The 25,557-nt window shown below is 38.8% G+C and overlaps 1 protein-coding gene across 2 annotated transcripts in view; it reads right to left on the bottom strand.

The window, feature by feature from the left end:
• Positions 1-537: 537 nt before the first annotated feature.
• The window catches only part of ARFGEF2 (ARF guanine nucleotide exchange factor 2), a 42,540-nt gene continuing 17,520 nt past the window's right edge, over positions 538-25,557 (bottom strand). For both annotated transcript variants that reach the window (XM_075108797.1, XM_075108798.1), the window contains exons 13-39: positions 24,737-24,845; positions 24,028-24,229; positions 23,181-23,292; positions 22,413-22,618; positions 21,410-21,494; positions 21,148-21,319; positions 19,871-20,022; positions 19,554-19,682; positions 19,025-19,183; positions 17,693-17,840; positions 16,635-16,734; positions 15,286-15,326; positions 15,033-15,202; positions 14,287-14,438; positions 13,962-14,134; positions 12,659-12,819; positions 11,727-11,857; positions 11,500-11,629; positions 10,882-11,017; positions 10,007-10,145; positions 9,871-9,925; positions 9,506-9,620; positions 9,108-9,238; positions 7,403-7,571; positions 6,879-7,017; positions 5,644-5,761; positions 538-4,134 (exon numbers count right to left, since the gene is read on the bottom strand). In XM_075108797.1, the coding sequence (XP_074964898.1) occupies positions 3,958-4,134; positions 5,644-5,761; positions 6,879-7,017; positions 7,403-7,571; positions 9,108-9,238; positions 9,506-9,620; positions 9,871-9,925; positions 10,007-10,145; positions 10,882-11,017; positions 11,500-11,629; positions 11,727-11,857; positions 12,659-12,819; positions 13,962-14,134; positions 14,287-14,438; positions 15,033-15,202; positions 15,286-15,326; positions 16,635-16,734; positions 17,693-17,840; positions 19,025-19,183; positions 19,554-19,682; positions 19,871-20,022; positions 21,148-21,319; positions 21,410-21,494; positions 22,413-22,618; positions 23,181-23,292; positions 24,028-24,229; positions 24,737-24,845 (3,711 nt within the window). In that variant the 3' untranslated portion in view covers positions 538-3,957. The remainder of the gene's footprint in view (positions 4,135-5,643; positions 5,762-6,878; positions 7,018-7,402; positions 7,572-9,107; positions 9,239-9,505; positions 9,621-9,870; positions 9,926-10,006; positions 10,146-10,881; positions 11,018-11,499; positions 11,630-11,726; positions 11,858-12,658; positions 12,820-13,961; positions 14,135-14,286; positions 14,439-15,032; positions 15,203-15,285; positions 15,327-16,634; positions 16,735-17,692; positions 17,841-19,024; positions 19,184-19,553; positions 19,683-19,870; positions 20,023-21,147; positions 21,320-21,409; positions 21,495-22,412; positions 22,619-23,180; positions 23,293-24,027; positions 24,230-24,736; positions 24,846-25,557) is intronic.

Raw genomic sequence — 25,557 nt, forward strand, 5'->3', positions numbered from 1 at the left:
AGGCTCTTCCCACAAGGCCCTGGGCGACGCTAGGGCGACGCTAGAGCGCCGCGGGAGTGCGGGTTCCGCCCCAGGGCCGACCAGGCCGAGGGGAGCTCGGCTCGGGCTGTGCCGCCCCGGTGGCCGCGGGGGGGGAGCGGCGGCCGACCAGGCCGAGGGGGGCTCGGCTCGGGCTGTGCCGCCCCGGTGGCCGCGGGGGGGGAGCGGCGGCCGGCCAGGCCCGGGGGGGCTCGGCTCGGGCTGTGCCGTCCCGGTGGCCGCGGGGAGGGAGCGGCGGCTCCTGGGCGACACGGCGAGCGGGGGCCGGGCCGAGGGTCGGAGGAGGCGGCCGGCGGGACGGGGCAAGGGGCGCGGGCCCCGCGGCGGCTGCAGGGCAGGATCCCTTTTTGTTCGTGGAAAAAAAGAGGCGGAATCAGTGAGGGGGGTCGTTAAAAACAACCAAGTAAAACGGCAGAAGTGACACCGCCATAGGTGTCAGTAATAAATTTTTGTGTTGAGGGCAATACGAACATAATGAGCTACAGAAAAAAACCAAAGCAATGCTTAAAACTTTATTGATTTACCACTTGATTAAAGCATGGAACAGTATTATACATAGTATTTTCATGTAGAAAACTTTACATAGTTTTTTCATTATATAATTTTGGTATTTTTTTTCAAAAATGTATACATCCATTGGGCAAGGAATGGTCTTTAAATTATTGGTATTAAATGCACTTAATAGGGAGATTTTCAAAAAGCTTAGGTATTTTAAATACATGGAAACATAGATTTTACACAAAGAACATTAAAGGTGCTGAACAAACTGAATTTACATACTAAAGGGAGCAGCACTTTTGACAAAAAAAGCTTAGTTCTACTTCAGACTAAAGGTTCTTTTAATTTTCTCATTAACAGTAGGACTGAGCTAAAAGCTCAGTTCAAGCTGTTCGCTTGTATTAGTGGAGGCTGTTTTAGATTGTTCAGTTTACAATTTGGAAAGATACAAGACATGGATAACAGACCACTGTAAAACCAGTATTTCTATTGTCTTACAGTACAAGAAAATCAACATAAAAGGGAGTTTTTAAGGTTTTCCTCATTATCATCCTCCCCCTGCCTGTGTATTTCCTAGAGGGTTCAAAAATAACGAGTATCATGCAGTCTCCATATTTATACCATTATAGGTAAACCAGTTTATACTTTAATCTGCTTTATAACACTACTTAAAGTCTAAGAGGTTATTTTTTATCACTCCATGTATTGCACAGATGTCTCGATCTCTACCAGGACGTGCTGGCACAGACCCTTTTTCTCATTTGTAGTTTCACTAAAGCCAATAAAACGGCCACAGGCAGATAAAGTCTGTGTCAGCAGAGTCAGGGCGAGATCGGAACCAGCAGTGACCACTGCAGGCGTTTCGGCTCAGCATTTTTAGCTTCATTAAGATGTCTGTGGGTTATGATCTTTCTCACTGTATAAGGGAAACCAAACCCGCTGACGTGAACAACCATTTCAGGTATTACACTTAACATACCATTCTTATTGCTTTAACGTGTACAATAAATTCCAGAAAATTGACATGATTAAGGCTGTTACAATCCAATTGCATTCCAGTCTCCCTTCTTCACACGCTACAGAGTCTAGGATGTTTCAATGTCACATACTTAACTTCAGCAGTTTATAAATGGTATAAATACAATAAAAGCTTTACTTAAGTAAAAGAACAGACTCGGGACTAAGGCGGAAGGAAAGAATTGATTAAAGGCCCATTTTCTATATGCAGAGATAGTACAAGTGTACATTACAGTAAAGAAAGCCACAATGCAACTGTAAATAAGAACTGAAAATTAAGAGACTTGCTTCAAAACATGAGTTGTAAGGCTTTCTAAACTGTAAAATACAGAAAAAGCATGCAATTCTAAAAAGTTGGTGTTTTGATAGGAGATAAGGGTATGCATTCAATTAGGCAGACATTTAAAACCTGAAAAAGTTTCAATATTTTAATAAGGACTATCTAGGACCAGAAGAAAAGGAAGAGCCTATTCTTAGATTTAAATAGAGTTAAAATAAATACTTAATTTTTACTGTAATTGATGAAGTGACATTACCAGGGAATGAGCAACTACACTAAATGCAACACAAAAAAATACTTCAAATGCAGCAAGTTAAATATCAGCATTGCTTACTTTTCAGTCTTCTCCTATTATAAAACATAGCCATATATTCCCTTCTACTAAATATTAGTGTATAGATTTAATCTAATGGCCATTTAAAAGTTAAAGAGCCACAACCACCGTTTATTTTTCTTTGGTTAAAAATAAGAAGTAAAAATTAAAGTGTGAAAGACTTATCACTACTACTGACTGCAAAACCATTCCTAAGCGATGCTTGTAAAGAAGCCGATTCACTGAAGAGCACCATATGAACCCTTTGGAAATAGCTCACAAAAAAAGAAAAAAAGAAAAATCCCAACAGCTCTAAGAATGGAATATCTTAAGACAACCTCAACTACAGAGCCAGCCTACCAGGAAACTCAACTTAAAAAGCAAAATAACAGGTTAAACACTTAATCCCACTCAAGTAGGTGGTTGTGGGTTTGTTTGGTTTTTTTAAAATCCTCTTATATTCTAGATTTGGCTACTATGGGTAGCACAGCAGTTAATGTAACACCTTTGTCTGCATTATTTTAGGAAGTGGAACCTTCTCCTCCCATCCTGCCATACTCTTCCAGTTTAGAGCTGTCTTAAAACTTCAAATTAAAATTAGTTCAAAAGGACCTCAGCCCTGGAGTACTTCAGCTGCAAACTGGTTGTCACAGAAAACGGAAGCATTTCGAAGAGAAAGAAAAATCTCTCGGGCAAGCACAGCTGTAGCGTAAGTCACATCTGCTTCACAGATACCTTTAAAGCACAGAAGTGTATTGGTAACTCTTGTAGGACATGAATGAACCTAAGTTTAATTTTGCTAGAACGGTTTCATGGGAATTCAGTTTTCTTTCAGATCACAACAAGAACTAATAGTTGAGAACAACAGTAATTTGCACAAAGAGACAAATCAGAAGTTGCAGATCTGCAGTAAAGAGAGAACCTGATACGTATTAAGGACAGGGCTTTTTGCTAAACAGACATGATTACTAAATACATTATAGCCAAGGGTTTAAAACAAAACAAAAGAAGAGGTGGTTTTATTTGTTCTGGGCCTTGTTTTTAATTTACTACATATGCTCTGTCCATGATCTGGCAGTGTACGGAAGTAAATGGAAAAGTTTAAAAGTCTTTTTTTTTAATGCCTCTAACTCGAGACTAACAAGCTAAGTAGAGCAGATGCTATTGTGTGCTCCTGATGTAAAACCTTCCATAAAAACAAAAAGTCTCAGAAGATGAAGCACTCATTAAAAAAAATTTTAAATACTACTTGCTAAACAGGAGGAAAACTCTTTCCCTACATACCCTACAGGCTGTCCACTTCAAAAACTAACACGCTGCCTTGTCTAGTCATGTACACACACAGAAAAACCCAGAATGGTCTTAGGTAGTCATCAGCCACTGCAGTATAGTTTATTATGAACATGTGCTAACATCACAAGGCTATACAACTATATTCAGTGTTTCCAAGGGGCATAATTTCTATTGAGGAATCCAGCTGATCTATCAGAGTTAGCTGGGATGCAGGACTGAACAACTGATAAAAGGTTAGAAGAGACAGACTTGATCGTAAGGATGACTAGCATTGAAACAAAGAGACTTTACATCCACTGTATTAACTCTGCAAGCAATGATTTAAATAAAACTGCTGATAGTTTTGTAGGATGGACAGAACAGGATATTTTTTTCCCTCCTCCCCAAATGCCATTGTGGCAAGAGTAACTTGCTGCTGTGTTGATATACCAGGGTCCCATTTTTTTCCCCGTCCACTTTAATCCGTCTCTGGAACGTAGCTTTATGTACAAGCTGAAGTAACAAACCCTGTTCAGGGCTACCACGAAGGTAAGTTCATCCCAGTTGTCCGTATCTGCTCCTCTGTTATGCAGATTTTGAACACAACACCTATACGCAGGAAGAACTTCCGTAGCACAGCTCGAAGCTCAGGAATCAGGTCAAATTGCATGATTTCACACAAGTACGGATAATATGTTGAAGCATGTGCCCTAAACTATCAAAGAAGATATGAAAAAGGAACATTATTCTCTATTACTATAGGAAAGTGCAGAGTTTCTCCACGTTCAAGAGTACACCAACTTGTTAAAACACAAGGTCTCACCCGATCAAAGGCCACCCCGGGTGGCCAAAGTGCCACCAAGCCCAGCGTCTCTTTTCTACAGCAGCATTAGCAGATGCCTACAGGAAACCACACACAGAGCATGCATTTGGCATTACTTCCCTAACACAGAGTCAGGCTAGTCTGCAGCTCACGAACTTCTCAGGCTAGAGATGGTATCAGGGACTACTTGTAGAAACATCCCCCTCTGATGTGAATTTGTCCAGTTGCTTCTCCAGCCTCCTTAAAATATCATCCACAAGGCATAAAAGAGCCTTCCACAGCCGAACGAGTGTGTGAATGAGTATCTTCATTATGCATCTGTTTGAGTTTTTTTTTTCCTCCCTCCAGTGACTTGCTATCTCCAGAACTCTTTCTTCCAGTACAAGAATTATCAGTCCTTTCCCACTCTTCAAGCTAATAATGACTTTATGCACCTCTCATTCCTATTTTCTAGATAAAAGATAACTGAGTACAAGTCTAACTTACATGCAGTCCCATGTATGGGAGCCATTCTACATCCCTTATTCCCATTACACTCTCTCAAGCCTTCTACAGCTCCGTTACACCCCTTTCAATATGGGGATCAGAACTGCAAACAGTATTCAAGATGCAAGTCTGTCATGAATTTACACAAGAAATGTTTTGTCATCTATTCCTTTCCTAATAATGCTCAGTATTAGTTACAGGGAAAGTTGATGGAACACTTTCACCACAGAATTTTTATAATAAAAAGATATTGGGACTGTGTACTAAGGAATGGCCAAGTCACTATTTTACCTACAAAGAGTTAAGGCTATTCTCGCAGCACACCACAGCCACAGGGACATCAGCAAGTTGCTGCTACAAGGAGAAGCCAAGCCACCACTACTACCAATTTCTTAAAATATTGGTAAATTGCAATAAAACATCCCAAACTACACAAGAGTTAAGTGAAATCACACACTTTGCAATACAGGAAAAAAAAAACCACTTTAAAACCAGACGAAGCTCAACAGCACTGGAAAGGTTAAGGAAAAAAAAACCCAAACCACCAGAATTCCAATTTTACAGTAGTGAAATTTACCTCTAGCATTCTTGTGCAGGTGTAATACAGCACAAGCCCATCCTTTACTGCACACTCATTGTGCTTTTATGAAAGCTCTGCAGTAACTCTGTCAGTATTTCTATAGAACTGTGAATTTCATGGATGCAGTCTGATTTTTAACAATATGGAATCCTTGCAAAAAATGGAGATCTAATGATTTCTGTATTTCAAGAAGAGCTTGTGTCACTTGAGTCACACACGCTATGTGAATAAGCAAGCCACCTTGAAATATGGACGGTCATAAAGAATGACTTCAACAGAATCAGAAATTAAAAGATACCGAATGCAAACAGACATGACTTCTATCCTATTCTTACCTTTTCATCACTGATTTTTAGTGTTTTTGTTAAAAGCAACAGCAGGAGATTGGTCCAGGCTTCTCTGTGGCTTTCTGAGTTCACGGTAATAAAATACGCCAGGGCTTCACTGCATACACTAAAGAGACACCACAGTTCAGACAAACCATAAAGAAAACCCACAAGAAGTTTCCATAACATGCACTGTTTGTCCTCTTGTACTGTATTTTGTTTTCAAGTAAGATGCATTTCCATGGGGAATTTTTCAATCACACGCAATAACTGTACACAAATTGGTCTCAATTTTTCCGTTACTGTAGTTGTTACAAATAACTGAATGGAAATAGTTTTCATATTGTCAACAAAGAACCATGGAGTCAGAGGTGGAAGAGTCTAGTTTTCCTCATAAACATTCTGTAATTAAAGCATTGTGACCTTCAACTTGCAAACATTATTTCCTGATCCTTACATTGGGACAGCTTAGGCAAGAGCCACGCAAAAGAGTTCTCCCTCCGGATCTAGACTGCTTTAATAACGCTCTGCAGAGCTCAGCATCACAGATTAAAGAGGGATTACTATCATATTAATAAGTTTTTGGTCCTTGCTGTAGACTGTCAACACAAGGTACAAACTATGTACCACTTACTGTGCCTTTTCTGGGTCACTACTTTAATTAGAGGGAACGCAACCTCCTCTTTCACACATCAAAAAGGTTAATATGCCCATAGATACTGATAAATCAGAATGCTACTGAAATCCACTGCATTAATACCAATAACAAGTTTAAGAGTTCTTTACATTTGTTTAGAGATTAGGTCTCTGAACCTTTATGTACCAACAACTCAGTTTTCAAATAAAGGGAACCATTATTTTTTTTAGTATTTATTCTGCAAAATTTTCTATGTTCACATAAGTTCCAGGTTTACAGCAGCTTATACTGCACTGTCTTTAGGTTACTGTATCCTATTATACCTCTGAATATCATTATGTATTCAGATGTGAAAAGTATTCATACACCACCACTTTTGTAAAGGCAAGTTTACGTCAGGCAAGAGGGTGCTTCATTTATCCCAAGTAGATCACTTCCTTATTGCTAAATTAACTTTCAATAATGAGTGGTCACTTATACACACGCACACACACTCTGCGTATACCCTGCACAGGCTGCTCAGCCCGTTAAAACACAACACCTGTATCCAGGGATGCCCCACACTGGCTGAAAACAGAACGCACCAGAACCAAGCTGATATTCTTACCTAAGCAGCCGCTGTTGTATAGCATCCCACGAGTCTCGGCGGTTTTCATCCACATACATTCGAAAGAGTATTCTCAAGCAGCAAGCCAAGCTGCTGGTCTCTTGTTTTAAGAGATTGGGTTTTGATTTACCCTTGAACCCTAAAAATCAGTTACACATCAGGAGAGAGGGAACATCCACATTCATAGTTACTAGCCAAGAAGTAAAGTTTAACAACAATACCTCCACTAGTGAAGAGTTATGATTTGTCTGGATAGTATTTCCTCCTCCTTGACTTCGACTGAGACCTAATCTATTTATAAATATATTTAACTACTGTAATACTGACTGCGTAGCTCTACTTTAATCAAAAAAGCAGATAATTTAGCAAACAGAATTATTCTCAGGTCATCAGGGAGGAGAGAGTAATAAAAGCATGCAACACTGTCAGATTAACGTAAAGAGTATTGCAATGGTACACTTTTCTATCTCAATAGCTGGATTGATAAATAGAGTTCAGTATTTTTATCAAACTAAAAGCCTTACCTGCTCTCCATAACACAGTTCGCTGCTCATAATTTGAATTAAAGGCTTTTGAAAATGAATGAGACTCTTGCAGACAATCTAGTAATTTAAAGAGGTGATGTGAAGACATATATTTATACATTCCTTGGTCTTGTGTGTCTATGTGGATATCTGCATCCAATGCATCTCGCTAAAGGGGGGAAAAAGCAGGGGGAATGGAAAAGTGTCAGCAACATTCTTTTTATGTAAGCTTAAAGAGACTTTGATACTTCACAGACCAAACACCACTAACTCCAGATTCCATTTTTAGGTACAAGTGCAAATTACAACACATCAGAATGGTCCTGTCAAATATCAGAGTTGTACTCTGATCATCTCCCTGTGCTCGGCCCTGGGGAGGCCCCACCTTGAATGCCGGGCTCAGGTTTGGGCCCCTCGGGACAAGAAGGCCCTTGAGGGGCTGGAGCGTGTCCAGAGAAGGGCAGCGGGGCTGGGGCAGGGTCTGGAGCACAAGTGTGCTGGGGGGCGGCTGAGGGGGCTGGGGGGGTTTAGCCTGGAGAAGGGGAGGCTGAGGGGGGACCTTCTCGCTCTCTGCAGCTGCCTGAGAGGGGCAGGAGTGAGGGGTGGGGTTGGTCTCTGCTCCCAGCTGACAAGCAACAGGACAACAGAAAATAACCCTTGGAGTTGAGCCATGGAAGGTTTAGGTTGGATACTAGGAAAAATTTCTTCACCAAAAGGGTTGTCAAGCATTTAACAGGCTTCCCAGAGAGGTGGGGGAGTCACCATCCCTGGAGATATTTAGAAGACATGTTACTGTAGCACTTAGGGACATGGCTTAGTGATGACTTGGCAGTGTTAGGTTAACGGTTGGACTGAAGGAGCTTAAAGGTCTTTTCCAATCTAAATGATTCTATGATTCTTTTCAGCAGGACATTTTAAAAGAGAAGTTCTGGTAGATCCTAGTTATCCATAAGAACAAGGGAAGAACCTCCCTTATCAAGGCATAAAAAAAGCCACAGCAATACAATATAGAACATTTCCTCTCCTCTAGGAGCTGACCAAGTAGGTCTGTTGAATTCTGAAAAGCATGAAAATGAACCACAAGTCTAGTACAAGCTTAAATGTTGCATCGTGTAGAATTTCCCCTTCTTTAGCTAATGTCAAGTTTCTTTAAAATTGGTCAACCTTTTTAGCTAATTTCATTAGGAATTTAACTATACCATTCCCAAAACACTACCTGAGTGCACTAGCCCAAACTGCTAGCCTACGGCTTTATTAACATAGCCAAGCAAGAGCTACCTTGCAATATTCCCTAGAATCAGAATTTTCAGGGACAAGGGCCTATAAACACCTAGAGTCTGTGCAAAGCCTCACACTGTGGCTAAAGAAAGACACTCAGGCTAAACAATAGAAAAGAATGCTCTCAAAAAAACAAAACAAAAGTTCTTGATGAGGGTGCATTTATTATAAAGACAGGGATAATATTGTTAAAAATAATGGTAATATAGTAATAATAATCCAACAGGCAGACTGCCAGGAAACACTGGAGGCAGTCAAAAAAAAAAAAAAAGATCACAGCTTAAGAGTTAGGACCCACACATTCAGGGTAGAGCTGACAGCTAGAAAAAGGAAGAGACTATATACTCTATTTTGAAAACACGCTTCAGAGCATTCAATAGTCTGTATTTCACTGCCACAACAAGGTTATAAATAAGTCTAATGGTACCTGAGCTGCAGCCATGTGCTCAGCGTCTTCTTTCTTGCTTGTTGCTGGATAGAACACTATATTATCAATGGTCTGTATCAATTCCAGCTGTACCACACACTTTATAAGGAGGCCAGCAAATAGTTTCTGGTCTAATGAAATGGAGTAACACAAGTTTCAGACGCAAACTTATGACAATTCACTTACAACAGGCTAGCAAAACACTACATTACCATTAGCGTTTTGATATTTAGTGATGCTGTGAATTATCTTATAGAGAAATCTCTCTGCAAGGCATAAACACAAGTTGTAAAGGTGCACCCATGTTTAAGTGCTTAACAACTTTCTCTACAGAACTACAGAAGTGGACTAAGGGTAGCTATAAAAGTTCATTTAATCAACTTGCATGTTTTCCTTACTTGTATAAGGACCACATTTCCAGCTGTCATCTGTTGGATTTGAAAACTGACTTTGTCCTCTTTCTGAAGCATTTTTATCCATGCTGCTTAAAGACTGGTGATCTAGGTCTATATCCTAGAAGAGAACGCAGAACAGTTCTAGCAATCCAAAATACTACCTACCAGTTTTCAGATGACTTCGCCAATCTTAGATTCAAAGGCTTCCTGCATCCATTCTTTGTATCTCATTTTACAATGACACCAAACACAAGCTAATGTCAATTCCAGTATTTGTTGTCAAGTGTATTTACTACAATAAAAGATTTCATAAGTTAACCTAACATGCAACCCTTCAAGTTAGTTTGCCGAAAAGAATTAACTCTTACCAAGTGTTTTTCAGCTGAATCTTCCTCCATTCCTGCAGGCCTCCACGTCAGCAAGCTTCACAAAGTTAAGAGAAAGAAGTAAATATTGTTGCTCTGCAATCAGGTATTAGGAGGGGAATTAAATTTATGAACTTACACATGAGGAATAGTAGTTTTGAAGATTTCTAGCATACAATTGCATGTCTGGCCCCAGACTTCAGGGCTGAATTTCTGTCCGTTTAGGATTACCAGGTTTTCTAGGCAGTTTGTGCCTGATCGCGCCAACTGCTCATTATCTGTGAAATAAGTGTTCCATATTTATCAACTTCTGCAATATCAATGAAAAATCAAGCAGTCTCTATTAACGCTCCATTAAACATTTTTACCAGTATTGTTAAATGCACGGTACCTGAGCTTAAAGCCTACACAGAAAATATATTACAATAATATCAAGCTTAGGAACCTACTGAATAAAAAATAGTGTTTAAAAATAGACTTCATGAGATCAAAAGCCAAACAGGGAAGACAAAGGACAGGAGAGTAGCAGAAGGGAAGCATACAGTGAGACAAAGGAAGGAAAAGCACCAGTTAGAAACTTATGATTTCCTGCAAGGTAGTCCCCCCACATTCCATGTTAGAAATATACAGGATTTCAGCCATAAGAGTTGGAGCCCAAAAGAAAAAGAAAAAATCAGAACGGATACATGTGTACATATATATACACACACACGCATGTAAGTAAATGAGGTATTGTATCCACGCAGCCAAATGGAGAAAGGTTGTTGGCAGAAGACTAACACAACTCTTTAAAAGCTTTTGCTCTGTCACAATAGCACCACAAACACATTATAAACACATTAACTGATTAAACAGAATGATGCTCAAATTTTTAAGATACCTCCTCCATCTATTACATAACATATTGTTCTAATAGTAGTTTTTATTCTTCCAAAATTCAGTTAACTTCCCCCTTCTTAAGTAACAAGCATTTAAAAAAACCACATTATCAAAAGATACAAGTAAGTAGGCTACCTTGTTTTACACACCAGTGTAACTGTGCAAGTATGTCAGGAAGAAGGATCTCATTTAAAGCTTCATAAAATTGCGTAAATACATCACAGATTGCATAAAGTGCATGGTTGCATGTAGTGGTCATCCATTCAGATTTCTATGAGGAAAAAATGAAAAGTCTGTTTTTATGTGGGTTTTCCTATGATGGTAACGCTTGGCTTATGCATGGCTATTCCACAAAGGACTCCTGAGGAGAGGAGTAGAATTTAGAGAATACTAAAAATCCTCACTACTGCAGATGTCTTGTCAGAAGCATTTAGTTGGCCACATGAATACTGTTCAGAAAACGATACATTTTCAAGACAAAGTCAGAATATTGTCCTTGAAAATATTTGAGACAGAACAGACAGATCACTGGACAATAGGACAAGTTCCATACATGCCGCAGAATACAACAACATATCACTATGTTCGGGGCAGAATGGGGTGGAAATACACTGACAACACAAACAATACAAACTGTTGCCTTGACCGTTTGAGTTCTTAAAAAAACAACTCCAGTGTTTGCTTGCTTTTTGGTTTTGGGTTTTTTTTGGGGTTTGTTGTTTTTTTTTTTGTTTGTTTCATTTTTGGTTTTACCTCTGTTTGTTGTTCAGGGAGTTTCATGTTATCAAAAATCCGAAACACAATTCTGAACAGATCTTGCCACCAGTGCTTTTCAAAGGTATGGCCATAACTCTTCATGATTTCAAACATCACTGTTAAGCCTCTACAAACAAGCCCAAACAAAGGAAACGATGTTAAAATGCACACCTGTAATCTCTTCACTAGCTGAATTAAAAAAAAAAAAAACAAAGCTGTATTACCTTGTTCGAACATCTAATTTGCAACGATTGATGATACAAGAAAGTTCAAATAAAATGGGAAACCATCCTCTGACCCATACTCTGTCCCCAGGAGCAACATTCATGTCATCACTTGTGTATTCTCTTAATACCTTGGAGATGGGCAGGAAATAAATATAAAAAGAAAATCTCAAAAATTTTTAATTCTGACAGATTTAGATACTACTAGTGGCACAGTCAGACTTGAAAAGTTAGCCTTCTATCATAACAAATCCTGTAAAATGTAAGTACAAATCTGAGACATCTCTTTGAAAATACTGGAAAAAATTATGGAAAATAAATACTTAAATCTGTTTTACTTAAGTCCTGATAAAGGCTTTACACGTTAAAGAGCTTTGGACTTTAGGAAGCAATTTTAACAGTGACAGGCAGCAATTATATTAATATAGGTAAATAAGGACATCTAAGTTAGGCATCAACCAGTTCTACACTTTTCTGGCATATTGGAAACAGCACGCACATCTTGCCATGTTAGCACGCAGCTGCAATCTACCTTCAGGCTCTTTTCAGCAAAGTCATTATTATACTAATTAGTCACATAATAGACTGATGTGGATAGATATGCATGCTTGTGACAAATTTACCCAGATATAGTTAGGGTGACTGAACAAGAAGTATCGTTTTCCACATCATCCTACCACTATTAAAAAAAAAAGACTATTTCATTCAGTTATTTCCAATTTGGACTGATGAGACTTAATTTTTTAACTATTCCTAGTTTTCTGCTTACATAATACCGAAATGCCTCCTAATTCTGAGTAAGCTTTTAATACAGACACTTGCTGCTAGGAGACTGATGTTTGAGTCTGAAAGCTCTTAGTTACAGGATTAGTCTCAGTTTACAGTAGCAGATAGCGTAAGAATAGACAAGTGTAGAAATTAAAAGCAAATACCTGCGGTCTTTCTGAAACATATTTTGCACAGTACCGAATAAGTCTAATAGCCTCCATGCTGGTGTCCGGAAATGCAACATTACAGGCAAACTCGGAAAGACATTTTACTGCATCCTGAAATGAGTCAATTGCTGCTGGAAAGTGCTGTTGAAAAATATTTGCTGTGAAGAACAAATAAACATGCTTTTTAAAATTTACTAACATTGAAATTTATAGATAAATTGGCATTGATCTACAGATGTCAGCCATCGTATACCACGACCAAATGGACAAACATGGAAGTACCAGGTCTTCTAGGATAAATATGGCTCTCTATCTTCCCTTGCATTCTTCCCATCCCACCCCGCCACCCAAATTTGTCAGCACCACATTTTCTCAGGTTGTAAAATTACCAGTTTTATAATCTAGGATTATTTCATGGCTTCTTATATGGTTCAGTTTCCTCCCACAGCACATGCAACCCAAAGCTCTTAAAATATTTTGAGAAATAACCGGAGTGAAGCTTGATGATAGCTTCCCTGCTGTGAATGAAGTTACCTAAAAAAATTTACCTAAATTATCTAAGCCTGTCCATATTCCGTAGCAAGAGAGGAAAAAGCAGTTGAGATTTCAGACTTCAGGGGCAGACTAAATACAACACAAATCCAAAACATACAAGCTTTTCAACAAAATACAACCCAAGATCTGTGCAATTCAAGTTTGTAGAAAAGTTTTATTACTGTTTCCATTTATCAATACTGTCAATAGCTCTTTTCTTCCATGCTATTTAATGGGAAGAGGGTAGTTTCAGGACATTTAAAGAAAACTACAATCAATATTTAAGGTCCATTTCAAGAACATTTGAGTTGGTTGTCTTCCTCCGAAAGTGGCAGCAGTATGTTGTTCAAATACACTTTCAGAGCAGGTAGGCTGCACGAACTAAACTCTACAAGCAGACACAGATCAGCATCACAAGCTTTAGGATCCCCACCATACAATACTGAATCAGCATGGGAGTTTCTGAAATTTGTTCTTTAATCCAAAACAACTTGTTTTGACAGAGGGGCAACATACAAACTTACTGAATCTACTCCAAACTTCACAACTCTATAGGAGGATATCTATATCTAGTTTTTCCTAGATTGCCCTTAGCAATCAGGAAACTTAATGGGTAAGATCTAGCTGCAGACTTCAAACACTCTGGCTGCAATATCTTGTGTTTATTTACTTGGAAATAAATAAGTCTTATTCAGATGGGCCTTTTAAACCAGAATCACAGCAGCTAAGCTAATTTGGGTACTCGCATCTGTCAGGCATTACTTACTAACTATGTGTGCTGTAGTTTGAAAGGCCAGCTCCACGATATTCCCATCATGGTCTGACGCTGCTTGATGAAAGACTGCAAAGATATTCTTCCAGCCTGAACGAATATTACCAGCTTGAGAGTTCACCATCTGAGCAATACAGCGTATTACCATGTCACGAATAGTTGCAGACCTTAAAAAAAAGAGAAAAAAGAAAAGAGGGAAGACAGACACTCACAGGTGTCAAAATTTTACACTGGCACAAAGTTTACACGACAATCTAACCCACACCAAGTAACATCTTTAAGACTAAAGCAAGCTAACAGAAATTGCAGTGCATCATACCTGTTTTTCTTCATAATATGTTCAAAAGGCCTTAGGAAGTCCTTCTGGAAGCGGAAGTTGGCTAACTCTCCCTTCTCAAGGAATTTCATCGACAGCTGTCTTAATGAGTCTACTGCAAAAATGGCAACATCTTCATTAGGGTTACACCCAACCTAGAAGAAAAAGCATATTTTCAAATGCTTACCAGCTAACATATTACTTCTATGAGTCACAAATTCATCAAGTTTCATGTCAATCCACTAAAAACCACTAACACATTCTAGTTTTCAGATATTTAGAAGATAGGGGGCTACTCTCAGAGAGGACTTAGTCATTTGATCCATCTAAACAGACCCATGAATTTTCCATGCAAAAAGTGCAGAACTATAATGGCCAGTCAAAAACCGACTTAGGTTAAAACACCCCGACCCAAACACACTCCAGTTTCCTAAAGAAAATAACTTCACTGTTCCCAAATCTTCCGTATATGTTTTAAAGGAAAACTAAATTGGCATTTGATCAGAAAGATAAGACAATGGCATAAAGAAAAATTACAGATACAACATCATATAATGATGGGATTAAAGATAATTTCCATTTATATTTATGTACTTTAGATTTTTAAATAGGAGTTTCCTTTAGGTGCCTTTAATAGATTTTTGTTTGCAAATATCACAACCTCCACCACCAAGAAAATAAAAGGAGAAAGCTGATTAAAGAAGCCCTACTATTCATGTATGTTCTGTAACTCGATTTTAAAAAAATACCTTATTGAAGTGATCTCCAATCACGTGCCAAATCCTTGACCACTGCAGCCTAATGCGATTCATGTTATAATACGATATCTCCACTATCTTCTGCAGGCTGAACATGCGTGGATGGTGTGGGGAAGCCAGCTCATCCATGGAAACAGCACACAGCCATCGGACAAAGTCAACTGGACATTAAAACACACTACTTAAGTTTAGAACGTTACATGGTAAGAGTTCCTGTAACCCACCAAGTGGTCAGCATACATACCTATTGCATTTCCATCCAGCCTAGTTGATCCTGTAAATATCCTATGGAACAAAATAAATGAGTGCAGGTTTAGCTGCGCACCCACAAGAGTCAGTCACATCTTAGTGCTGTAGGCAAATGTCAGGACATCTCCGAGAGGTACTTTGCAGTCCTGCATGCCATGAACTCTGCAACTGTTTTATTCTCGCTCCTTGGCAGCAGTTCATGTCCTTCTAGTCTAAGCACTCCCTTCCCTACTGCAAGTTACGGTCACCATGCTTCTTCCCTGCTGCAGGAAACAGGCACAGGCTCACGTTTTCACCCATGACAAGCAGTGCTGGGACACTCATTTGGGTGACAGTGTGTTAAGTTTCATAGGGAGAATAAAAAGACATTAAGAAAGCTTTGCTGCAGGACTTCACTGGATGCCAGGCACCTGCTTGACCTTTACACTGTTCAAGAATATTGTTCAAGTTGTGGCCATCAAAACAAGGAGCAGAAAGACTATGGATGCACCATTGTCCTTTCTTCCCCTTCAACTGTCAGAATCTTGAGAGAACTTCAAGACCACTGATCATGGTGCAGACAGAACACTGATAAATGGAGAATGCTCCCAAATCTTTTAGACTTTGATATGATAATAAACACATTTATGGTAAAATAAATACCACAAGTCTGAATATGATTCTACAGACTTGCCCATTAGTTTCAATAATTATAAAAAAGTCCCCTTCCAACACATGGTTTGAGACAGAAGCATATCTTTTAGACAACATTTTAGAAGGACAGAAGAGAAAGATAATGATTTGGACAAGAACGCAGTGACCAATGAATACAGAGCTGAAGAACAGCAACTAAAGAAATGCTGAAATAGTGAAGTTCACAAGACCAAAGAAAATTGCATGGTTTAATAGAACAAGGGCAATTATTCATTTTGGATACCTGTCCTATTCAGGTTAAATCAAAGAAAATAGAAGAAAAAAAAGAAACCCAAATACACTAAGTACAGACAGATTAGCTATTTTTGTTTTACAGATCTGTCTGATAATTGAGTTTTAACTTAATACTGTAATACTAACCTAACTCTGTCTTACTCCAAAGAAAAGGCGTAAAAGCCACATGAATTCAGATGGGGCCCCTTCTCACAATACACTATTTATACTGTTATTTATTGACAGTCTTTTGTGACTATTACATGCCTAAAGATATACACTTATTAGGTCCAGAGAAAGCATCTAAGTATCAGCATCTTTCCCACAAGAAAAATTGGCCTGAAGAACAAGAGTCCCTGTCAGAGTCTGCAAATAAAGTGAGGATGGTCAGTAACTTCATCTCATACTTGCCCCAGAAAGAGATTATATTCTCAGTACCTGTCTACTGCTACCACTACGCTCTGTGAACTGGTCTCTCCCACGGACTCCTGAATGCTTGCCATGTGCCGTTTGTCAGCTCCACTTCCAACGAGGTTACCTGCAATAAAAGCCATTAAAACCCTGTATGTAGCATCATGAAACCGTGACTTTATGTTAGCCCCAACTTTATACGAGTATACAAAGACAAGCTGACTACTGCTTCCAATTAGCTTGTAATTTACTTGGAGCAGATGGTGCCTTTGCCAGATCTGTGCCAGATTATTACAAAATTAAATATCCAGTAATAAGTATGGGGCTTTCCCCCCAAGGGCACTGTGTTTTGACCATCATGTCTATTAAGTTAAGATGATTTAATGCTTTTAATAAAAATTGGATATTATAACATATTATTTTAAAACATCAACTTTAAGTCAGATACAAGTAGTTACTGCTGGGCACACCTCTGTTATATTCAGCATCATCGCTGTGTGTAGCATCAGCTCCAGGATTTTTTCTAATTAGAATGTTTCCATGATGGTTTTCCAAAGATTAAGACAACTTGCCTTGTCCCTCTAATTTACAGCTTAAAATTTAATATTTGTTTCTTGCACGTAAGGCAGGAACAGTAGGAACTGAAACAGCAAGCCCAACATACATAGATAAGAAACTCCTTTGGAAAACCAATCCTTCATCACTGAAACATCTATTAGTTCCTAAAGATAAATGCCTGTTTTTACAATTAAAAACAGAGCATAAAAAGAAAGAACTGATAATACCAGTAACAAAACCATGACTTAGTAAGTATGGCAAACAGTTTTGACAACAACATGTTCCAGCAAATAAATCTGGAGGAGTTTTGTTAAATAGCTTACCCTGGTTACAAAGTTAGAACATATTTGGTAATAACTAACACATCTCGAAATATACAGTTGCATTTTTTAATGTTTCATTAACCCAATATAGCTTCCTGTGGAAGCAAGTAAATATATCTTAGTATCTTATAACATTAAGCTTTCTTAGCCATCATACTTCACTCATATGTGTATCTTTGTGAAGTCCAAGATTAGTGATCTTACCTAATCCCAAGCCCATAAACTCTTCCCCTCCAGATGCATAGCCTTTAATGCTTCCTTCCCTTTCACGCCCAGAGCCAGATAAATAACGAGTTTTCACTCCAGTTCCTATAAGTTGTGCTAGTTCCAGCTGGCTAATACATTTCAAGATCTAAAACCAAAAGACATTTAAACATTGTGTTTCTGGACAACCTTATATTTTTATTCCTAACATTTACATTGATAAACTTTCCAGGTTCTCTAACCTTTAAAACAACTTTGACAATGATAACAGTTTTGATGTAGCTGAAACGTTACCAATACAATTGCAAATAAAGTTGAGTGATTCATTCAAGATCACCAGCTGCCACGAATCGTTCCAATATGAGAAAAACAGTACCCAAAAATGTAACTTGGATCTGTAAGTACTAGAGCAAACCTTTTTACTAACTCTCACATCATCAGCCTTCAAAAACTACAGACAACTTGGAGGTGATCTTCGGGAGAGTTAACTGTCCCAGAGAGATGAAAAGACTGAATTATTGCAGCTACAACTTTGAGTAACGATGTTCCAATGCAGACAGTGAAAATGCCAAAATCGTGCCTTGCCATTAGCACAAAACTGACTATCTCTTCTTTCTTAGTCCCCCACTGCAACATTCCTTGGACTGGCATGAGCATTTGTGACTGTATGCTGCAAGTCAGGTCCAAGGCATTTGTCAGCTAGAGAACCTTTTGGTTCATATTATCATGAAGCCAAAGACTATTGCCAGAGAACGTAATGCAGCAGGAGTGTCCCTTTTAGCAGCAGCACAGATTTAGATCTGATTAGAGAGCTCCTGGAAAACATGCTTTAAGAAAATATGTATGATCCCAATAGTCTACCCTTACCTATCCCCCACCAGGTTATTTTAGCCTTAATTTTTCATGTGATCATGGTATAAATGTTGCCAAAGTCTGCACAGACAAGCCTGGACCTGTGAGCTAGAATATTTTTGTTTACGTGAACAAGAACGCAATGGATTCTGTGCAGAATTCTCTGAAGTCAAATGAGATTTTAACATGGTTTTTATTCCATATCAAAAGCATCTAGAAAAAGTTACAATATTGGTCAAGGTGTCTGTAGGGTCTGCCAAAAAAGCGCACTGCATTATTTTTTTTATATATATATACACACACACACACACATACATAAAAACCACTAACAAAATTATGTCCTCGCACCCACATTTTAAACAGGGTTCTGACACATGCTGGGAGCTAATGCAGTTACTGAAGGTTGACAGCAGAGGAACAAAATCCTGCAAGTTTTCAAATGACAACGCTGTTGCACTATTTAAACTAATGAAGTTTTACCTCATGCCAAGAGTTCGCAAGATAGTTGCCATCTGTGTGAGCGACTGTAATCAGTGTCTTAATGGTATCTATGTTCTTCTGTTTCATTTCTGTAATACTGGAACTGGCAGTCAACAAGGAAAAACGAGCAAGGGCCTGTACGTAAGCATCTCGTTCAAGCTACAAGACAGAGAAACAAGCATTGTAATCAAGTCCCTGAAGGGCCACAGAAAGCTGCTTGTCCAGCATGCCTACACAATTTTCCTCCGATGTATAGCTGGCACTATTAGAGCACTTTCCAGCTGAAGGAGAGTAGGAGGCAATTTAGCAAATGCTCTTAGTAGAAGACTCAGCAATAACAGGAAAGCAGTGTTGAAGAAAAGCTTGACAATATCAAGATCTTAAACTAAAACAAGATGGTAATATTTAGTTTTATCATTTCAAGAAATTAGATGAGACATTTCGTTATTTATGTGTAAGTTTAATTTGTCATCTCTCTCCCAGAGCCTACACTGCCCTTCGCAAGCCCCATGCTAAGTCTTATACACACCTGCATTCCAAAGATACAGGCTATTCTAATTGCACATCGTATTCCTTCCAAACAAAGGGATGCAACTTCTGTGTCATCGCAGTTCTGCAAGCCAACGCTGTAAGCTGCCAGCAACGGAGTCCATACAAGCTAAAGGAAGGAAGGAAGGAATCAACTTCAGAAGTCTGTTCGTTTTAGCCCAAAACACTAGGCAACCAAAACCAAATATATCCAAAGAGTCCACCTGTCACACTACCTAATCCTTCAGTGTAATTTTCCACATTTTTCCATGCTTAAAACTCTTAGCAACGAAGAGATAAGGAGAACTTCACACTCACTTTGAACATAGGTCTGACATGATCCAGATGAGTGGCGCTAGTAAAAGGAGCCTTTGCGTGGCTTACAGCCTCCATGAGGGCTTTAGCTGTTTTAGCCATTTGTTCCATCTCCAAGTTGTACAACAACCTCCGCTGCTTCTCATTAGCTACACCTAAGGGGAACACCACACAGTTGCATCGGTTTCTCTTTTTATAAGAGCATACTCCATGTCTTTGCGTTGAGCTCCACAAAATATTAAATAAAGGTATTGCAAATGAAATCTAAAGATAAAAATCTTCCAGAATGTTAGAATTCAGGAGGCTGTCATAGGCTGCAAGCAATGAACTCCAGCACTAAAACCCACACCCCAACTTAAGACTTTACTCTAGACAAAATAATTAATTCAGCCCTTTATGGTATGCCACGTGTTATGACCTAATCATTGGAAGTCAGACAGGCATACTCTATTAAGTCACTCTGCCTGTAAAATGGATGGAAAGTCCTTCTTCTTCAGCTGACATCCTCAAAACAAAACTAGCCCTCACCAACCTGATAAATTAATAACTTGAAGTTTCTTATCCTATAAGAAAGGTGGCAACTTCAGTTTTCAAGCAAATTAATTTCATTCCTATTTTGAACTAGGAAACCTGCAAATACCACAGAAAACACTGAAAAGCCACTATGGTGAAGATTCAGAATTCACTAATTTGAATTAATACCGGCTATTCTGAGTAAAGGCAGAGTGCAGCTGGGGATACTGGTTTCTGCTGTACACTACACACAGAATTCCTCATTTGGTCTAGATGAGGATAGGTGACTGTAGATCATGACAAACTCTCTGATCTCTCCCTTTCTCACATGTTATCACAAGGCCTGTGGCACTCACCAGCCTCTGAACTATGACATGCTCCTGATAGGGAGACAAAAAACCAATCCAAAACAAAAACACCTGTCATCTAGCACATAAAAACAAGAAGTTAACTTGCAAAGTGCGTGCCACCTTCTCTTATTCTACCATTTTCCTCTCACACTTCTGTTTTAAAAAAAATATTCTAGTTTCTAGAGCCTCTCTGCAATGGTGCCAGATGCACAGCTAAATTTCCATCACAGAAGTAGCAGTAGTAAGTAGTAACTCAGCCAGTTTCATTCCAAATATCTATGTCAGCCATTCTAAATGTAATTTATGTATTGCACAATGATATTTTCAAAAAAGCATCTGAACTCCACTGCGCCATCCTGAAAGTTACTGCAATACTTCAAGAGCACCGTGGTCTTTCCAGTTTTAGTTCCTCCTTACTTGGTTTACTACACTTGGTTGTAATTGCGTATTCTTTTGTCTCTTTCATTGCAATTTTCTTTCCTTCTATTTCTTCATAGATTGTGGATAAATACTCTACTGGCAGGTCTTTACTGTCATTGATTCCTCGATTCATTTTAATGTATTGCTCCTTTGTCATTTTATTCTTTACCTGTAAAAAAGAATGAAAGTTGGATATCAGATTTTGAATGCAAGCTCTAGGGAAATTTGAACTTCTACAAGTTTGATTTTTAATTTCTACCTGTGGACTGTGCAAGTCTGTAGTCAGCATTATAATAGAGTATGCCAATACATAGGCAGTGTCAGCACTAGCAAATAGTGTTTGCCTAAGGGAGGAAAAAAACCACAAAACAAAACAGGTTTTTAGAGCACTAATTCTTCAATCCATTAGCTCTACTTTTACATGCAACAAAAATACCCAGAAGTGCTATGCATTTAACCAAATAGCTAACGGAGCCTAAAATTAGTCTTTAGAAACATATGAAGTTTTAAAATGCAAATTAAAAAGGGAAAAAAAAAAATAAAAGCATCTTCTTCAGTGTTGAAAACTAGTGATGACTGGAATTTTCAAGCACATCTCCAAAAGATAATACATTATCCTTCTTAGGATAATATTACAAAAGCTAAAAAACTTTATTTTTCACTCCCAGGGTTTCATAAAGAATAACACAAACCCAACCCAGTAACGCACCAACTGGAACTACAGGATGGGAACCAATTAAGCCTGAACACGTAGCTAAATGTAATGCTAGTTTATTGCACTAGAAACAATAGCAACTCCGCCTGCTTAATGTCAACTACCATGCATTCATTTACTTCAATGTCTAACGGACAAGCAAAAACATGTAAAATCTTATTAGCTATTTATGCCACGTGTTAATTTTAGCAACTGCTACTGCGTATTACTGTTGTTTACACTTGACTGATCCACATTTCTTGAAAAACAGAACAGCTAATCCAGAGACAATTTAACATGCTTAGGGCTTCCATCTTCCAATAATTCCTTCTAGCAAGTATATGGGATTTAACGAAATGCCAGCATCAGTATACTTTCTATCCAAAGTCTCCATTTTCTCTAGCTGCTGAAGAGGTTCAGCACCGATGTTAGCAACAAGATCTGCTCCTCACACAAGCCTGTAGAAGTTCCTGACCTGCTATGACCATGAGCTGCACCTTGCCCTGAAGGGCCACAAACAATACAGCGATTCTTCAGGCGCTTATCCAATACAAAGGTTTTGAATTACCGTTGGTTGCATTCAATGTATCTAGCAGCAAACTTCTCCATTAATCTATCAATCTTCTGGGCTTCACCTGGCAGACGAAAACCTTCCAGAAATATACGTAGAGCAGAGACAAAGTCTTTTCCACAGAAATCAAGCTGGTCTACATAGGCATACATCACTTCCTTGTTAAACTTGTTGCTTTCCCCAAGAAATTCCCCCACTTGAGTCTAAAAACACAAGAGACAGTTATTACTGTGTAATCCAACTGCCAGCTTTGCAAGAGTGTTTATAAAGAATTGCACAGTTGTCAGTTTTGTAAGACTGATATGCTTCACTGAGCATGCAGAGCAACCGTTAACAGGGATGACGTGAAACCAGTGTCATTAGAAATGCCTTTAGTCTGCATGTTCTTGCTTCTCTCACTTCCCAAGACAAGGTCTGCATTACCGTAGAGCCAAGGAAAGCTGAACTGTGCCCAATTTCACATACAGTACAGAACGCTTTGCCACTGCAGTACATGATATTCCTTTGCTGGCAAGATACCGCTAATGCAGATACAGCTAAAACACACGTTCCCATTTACGGGGAATCCCTTCGGCACTTTATTAAAAAGCTTGGGATAGCAAGTAAATAGTAACATTGGTATTAAGTACCTTCATTAGAACCCTTACACTTTCAGTTATCTACAAATGAAATATGAACTAGAAAGAGAGAGTGCATACAGACATCAGAAGACAGGAGAAGATGATAGGGGAAAGAGTAACTATCTTATGTTGCATGTACTCTTACAGAACAGAGGCGTTCTTCTTGGTGCAAAAATTGTGCAATGTCCTCTGCTGTAGTGCCAAGCATTCCCTGCTCCTGTAGGTATTGTATTCCTCTCTTTGGTTTTTTATTAAACCTATGCAGACAAGAACATGGAAAAATTGAGACATACAACTGAAAAAATATCACAGCCTATGAAATTTTAGTTTTACAGAGCCCTTCTAAACCAAGGATTCTGTACTGTAGCTCTATGTCTTTTTTTCTAATTAGGAAAGAAGTCAAAGAAGGCGCAACAAGTATATTAACTATATCGTACCATAGTCTACATCTCATAAGGTATATTGCTGGAAAAAAACTCAACTTAAAAACTGACCCTTTTGAAATATTAAAAATTAGACCATTTCCATGAAACGTTAAAAGTATTGCTGTTCGATACCTTCTTATAGCATTTTCAGACAAAGATGTTCAAATCAATGAAAAGGAAGTAAAGCATAGCTGGACAATGATTTAATTCTCCAAACTCTATTTCAGTAAAAAACAGCAAATGGTGTAACAACATTAAGCCTGCCTGCTCAAACCAACTTCTCTCTTGGTATACATGCGCTTTCCTCTCTAGTGCTGCTGAAACAGCACAAAGAAAAGCTGTGAAACCACCCTCCAACTCCACCCAAGATTTCCCTGCACTCCTTTTAACTACAATAACCTCCAGCATTAGCTTTTGACAAGGGGCAAGAGCCTTCAGCATTAAGATCAGTTTGTAAGCATCCCCACAAGCTTGACTGTGTAAGACCATAAGAAACAATATGATTGTGCACAGTGGGTTGTTTTTATTTTTATAGCGACTTCTATTCTCCTGCCATACTGTACTTACAGTTCTATCCCATGTTCAATTATTTCCTTTTGTTGCTTGATGACTTCAAATTGCTCGGGATCATCTGGGACAACAGTCTGGGTACCAACACTTCCAACTCCTGACGACACAGTGGAGTCCAAGGAACTGACACTACTCCGTCTCCCTCCACTCTCAAGGCATTTACCTTCAGCCATTTCCTGTTCAGATGGTTTATATGAACCTATTTATAAACAGGGCAAGACTTAAGTTATCCTGTTCAGTCAAAAGCTTTAAGTTGTAAAACTTCTAGTAGAAATTTTTAAGTCAATATTCTTATTTCACCACATATACTTTTTGGCATCCTACACTACACGAAGATGCCATACTGATGCAATTCTAAAATAATCCAACGAAAGGCAGAAGAGCAGCAGCAGTTATGGAGAAATTCTTGCTCTTCAACTTAGTAACTGCAAGATTTGTCACGTCTTGTTCTATGTAAGCCAGCTTTTATACCTTAGACAGCGGTCTGGCTAAAGCTCTTAAACAGAACCTGGTTACTTGAACCAGATACTTGGAGAGTCAGTTACTGCAACAGCATTAATAATTGTTTTTAAAAGACTTCATCTGTATAAACAAAGCACGATGTAAAAAACTAGCACCCACACTTCGGAACAGCTTCTAAACACTGAATAAACACAAGGACAAACTTATCAAACAAATTAGTCTCTCCATAAGGAAACAATCTTACCCAAGCTAGCCTGATGGTTGGGGTTCACATAAAGGTCTTTGCTCCATTCTACCATACATTTTAGAATAGAAACCAAACATTCAAGTCCTTTTTTCCTCAGGCTTAGTTCCTAAAAAAAACCAAAACAAAAACCCAAAAAAACCCACACCAAAAACCCAAACCAATATACATATATCCACAAGTTTTTAGAAGGCATTACATCGCACCATTCAAATCTTAGAAAGTTTGTCAGCTGGGGCAAAATCTATTGATCATACAAAGTTTCTGACCCTTGACTATTTAGGTTGGATGCACCCAAGCCAAAAGCAACCATAACCAGACTGCCACCAGAAAACGTTCTGGTTGCTTTTAGCAGATGGCCTACTGACAACTGAAGAGTACAACCAAATCCTAAATGCAGCCCCTTTGTTGTATGAAAGATTCTGACCATCCAGTAAGCCTCTGTAGTGTCAGATCTCTCCACAAGCAAGATGAGTGTCTCATTACCTTAGCTGTGCAGTGAACAGTTCTATTCAAAATCTGAAAGAAAGGTCTCCTGGTTTTTACTTCCATTTTCTGGTCAAAGGACTGGGGCGAGGGGGAGGGGAAATCAAGCAAGCATTGCTACAATACTGAATTGAAGGTGTGAGGTGCACTCAGATCCAAGACCAACACTGGCACCAAGCTCACTTCAGCCCTGAAAGCCGTTAGGTAGGGCCAGAAAAACAGTGCTATAGGCAAGGCCAATGTCAGAAATACCTGCTCTTGCTGAAAGCAGTCTATACTCCACCCTCCCTCTAAGGACTGGGAAAGTATAATTTTAAAAATAAAATCATTGTGAT

The sequence above is a fragment of the Phalacrocorax aristotelis genome, chromosome 13, assembly GCF_949628215.1.
Source record: "Phalacrocorax aristotelis chromosome 13, bGulAri2.1, whole genome shotgun sequence".
NCBI lineage: Eukaryota > Metazoa > Chordata > Aves > Suliformes > Phalacrocoracidae > Phalacrocorax > Phalacrocorax aristotelis.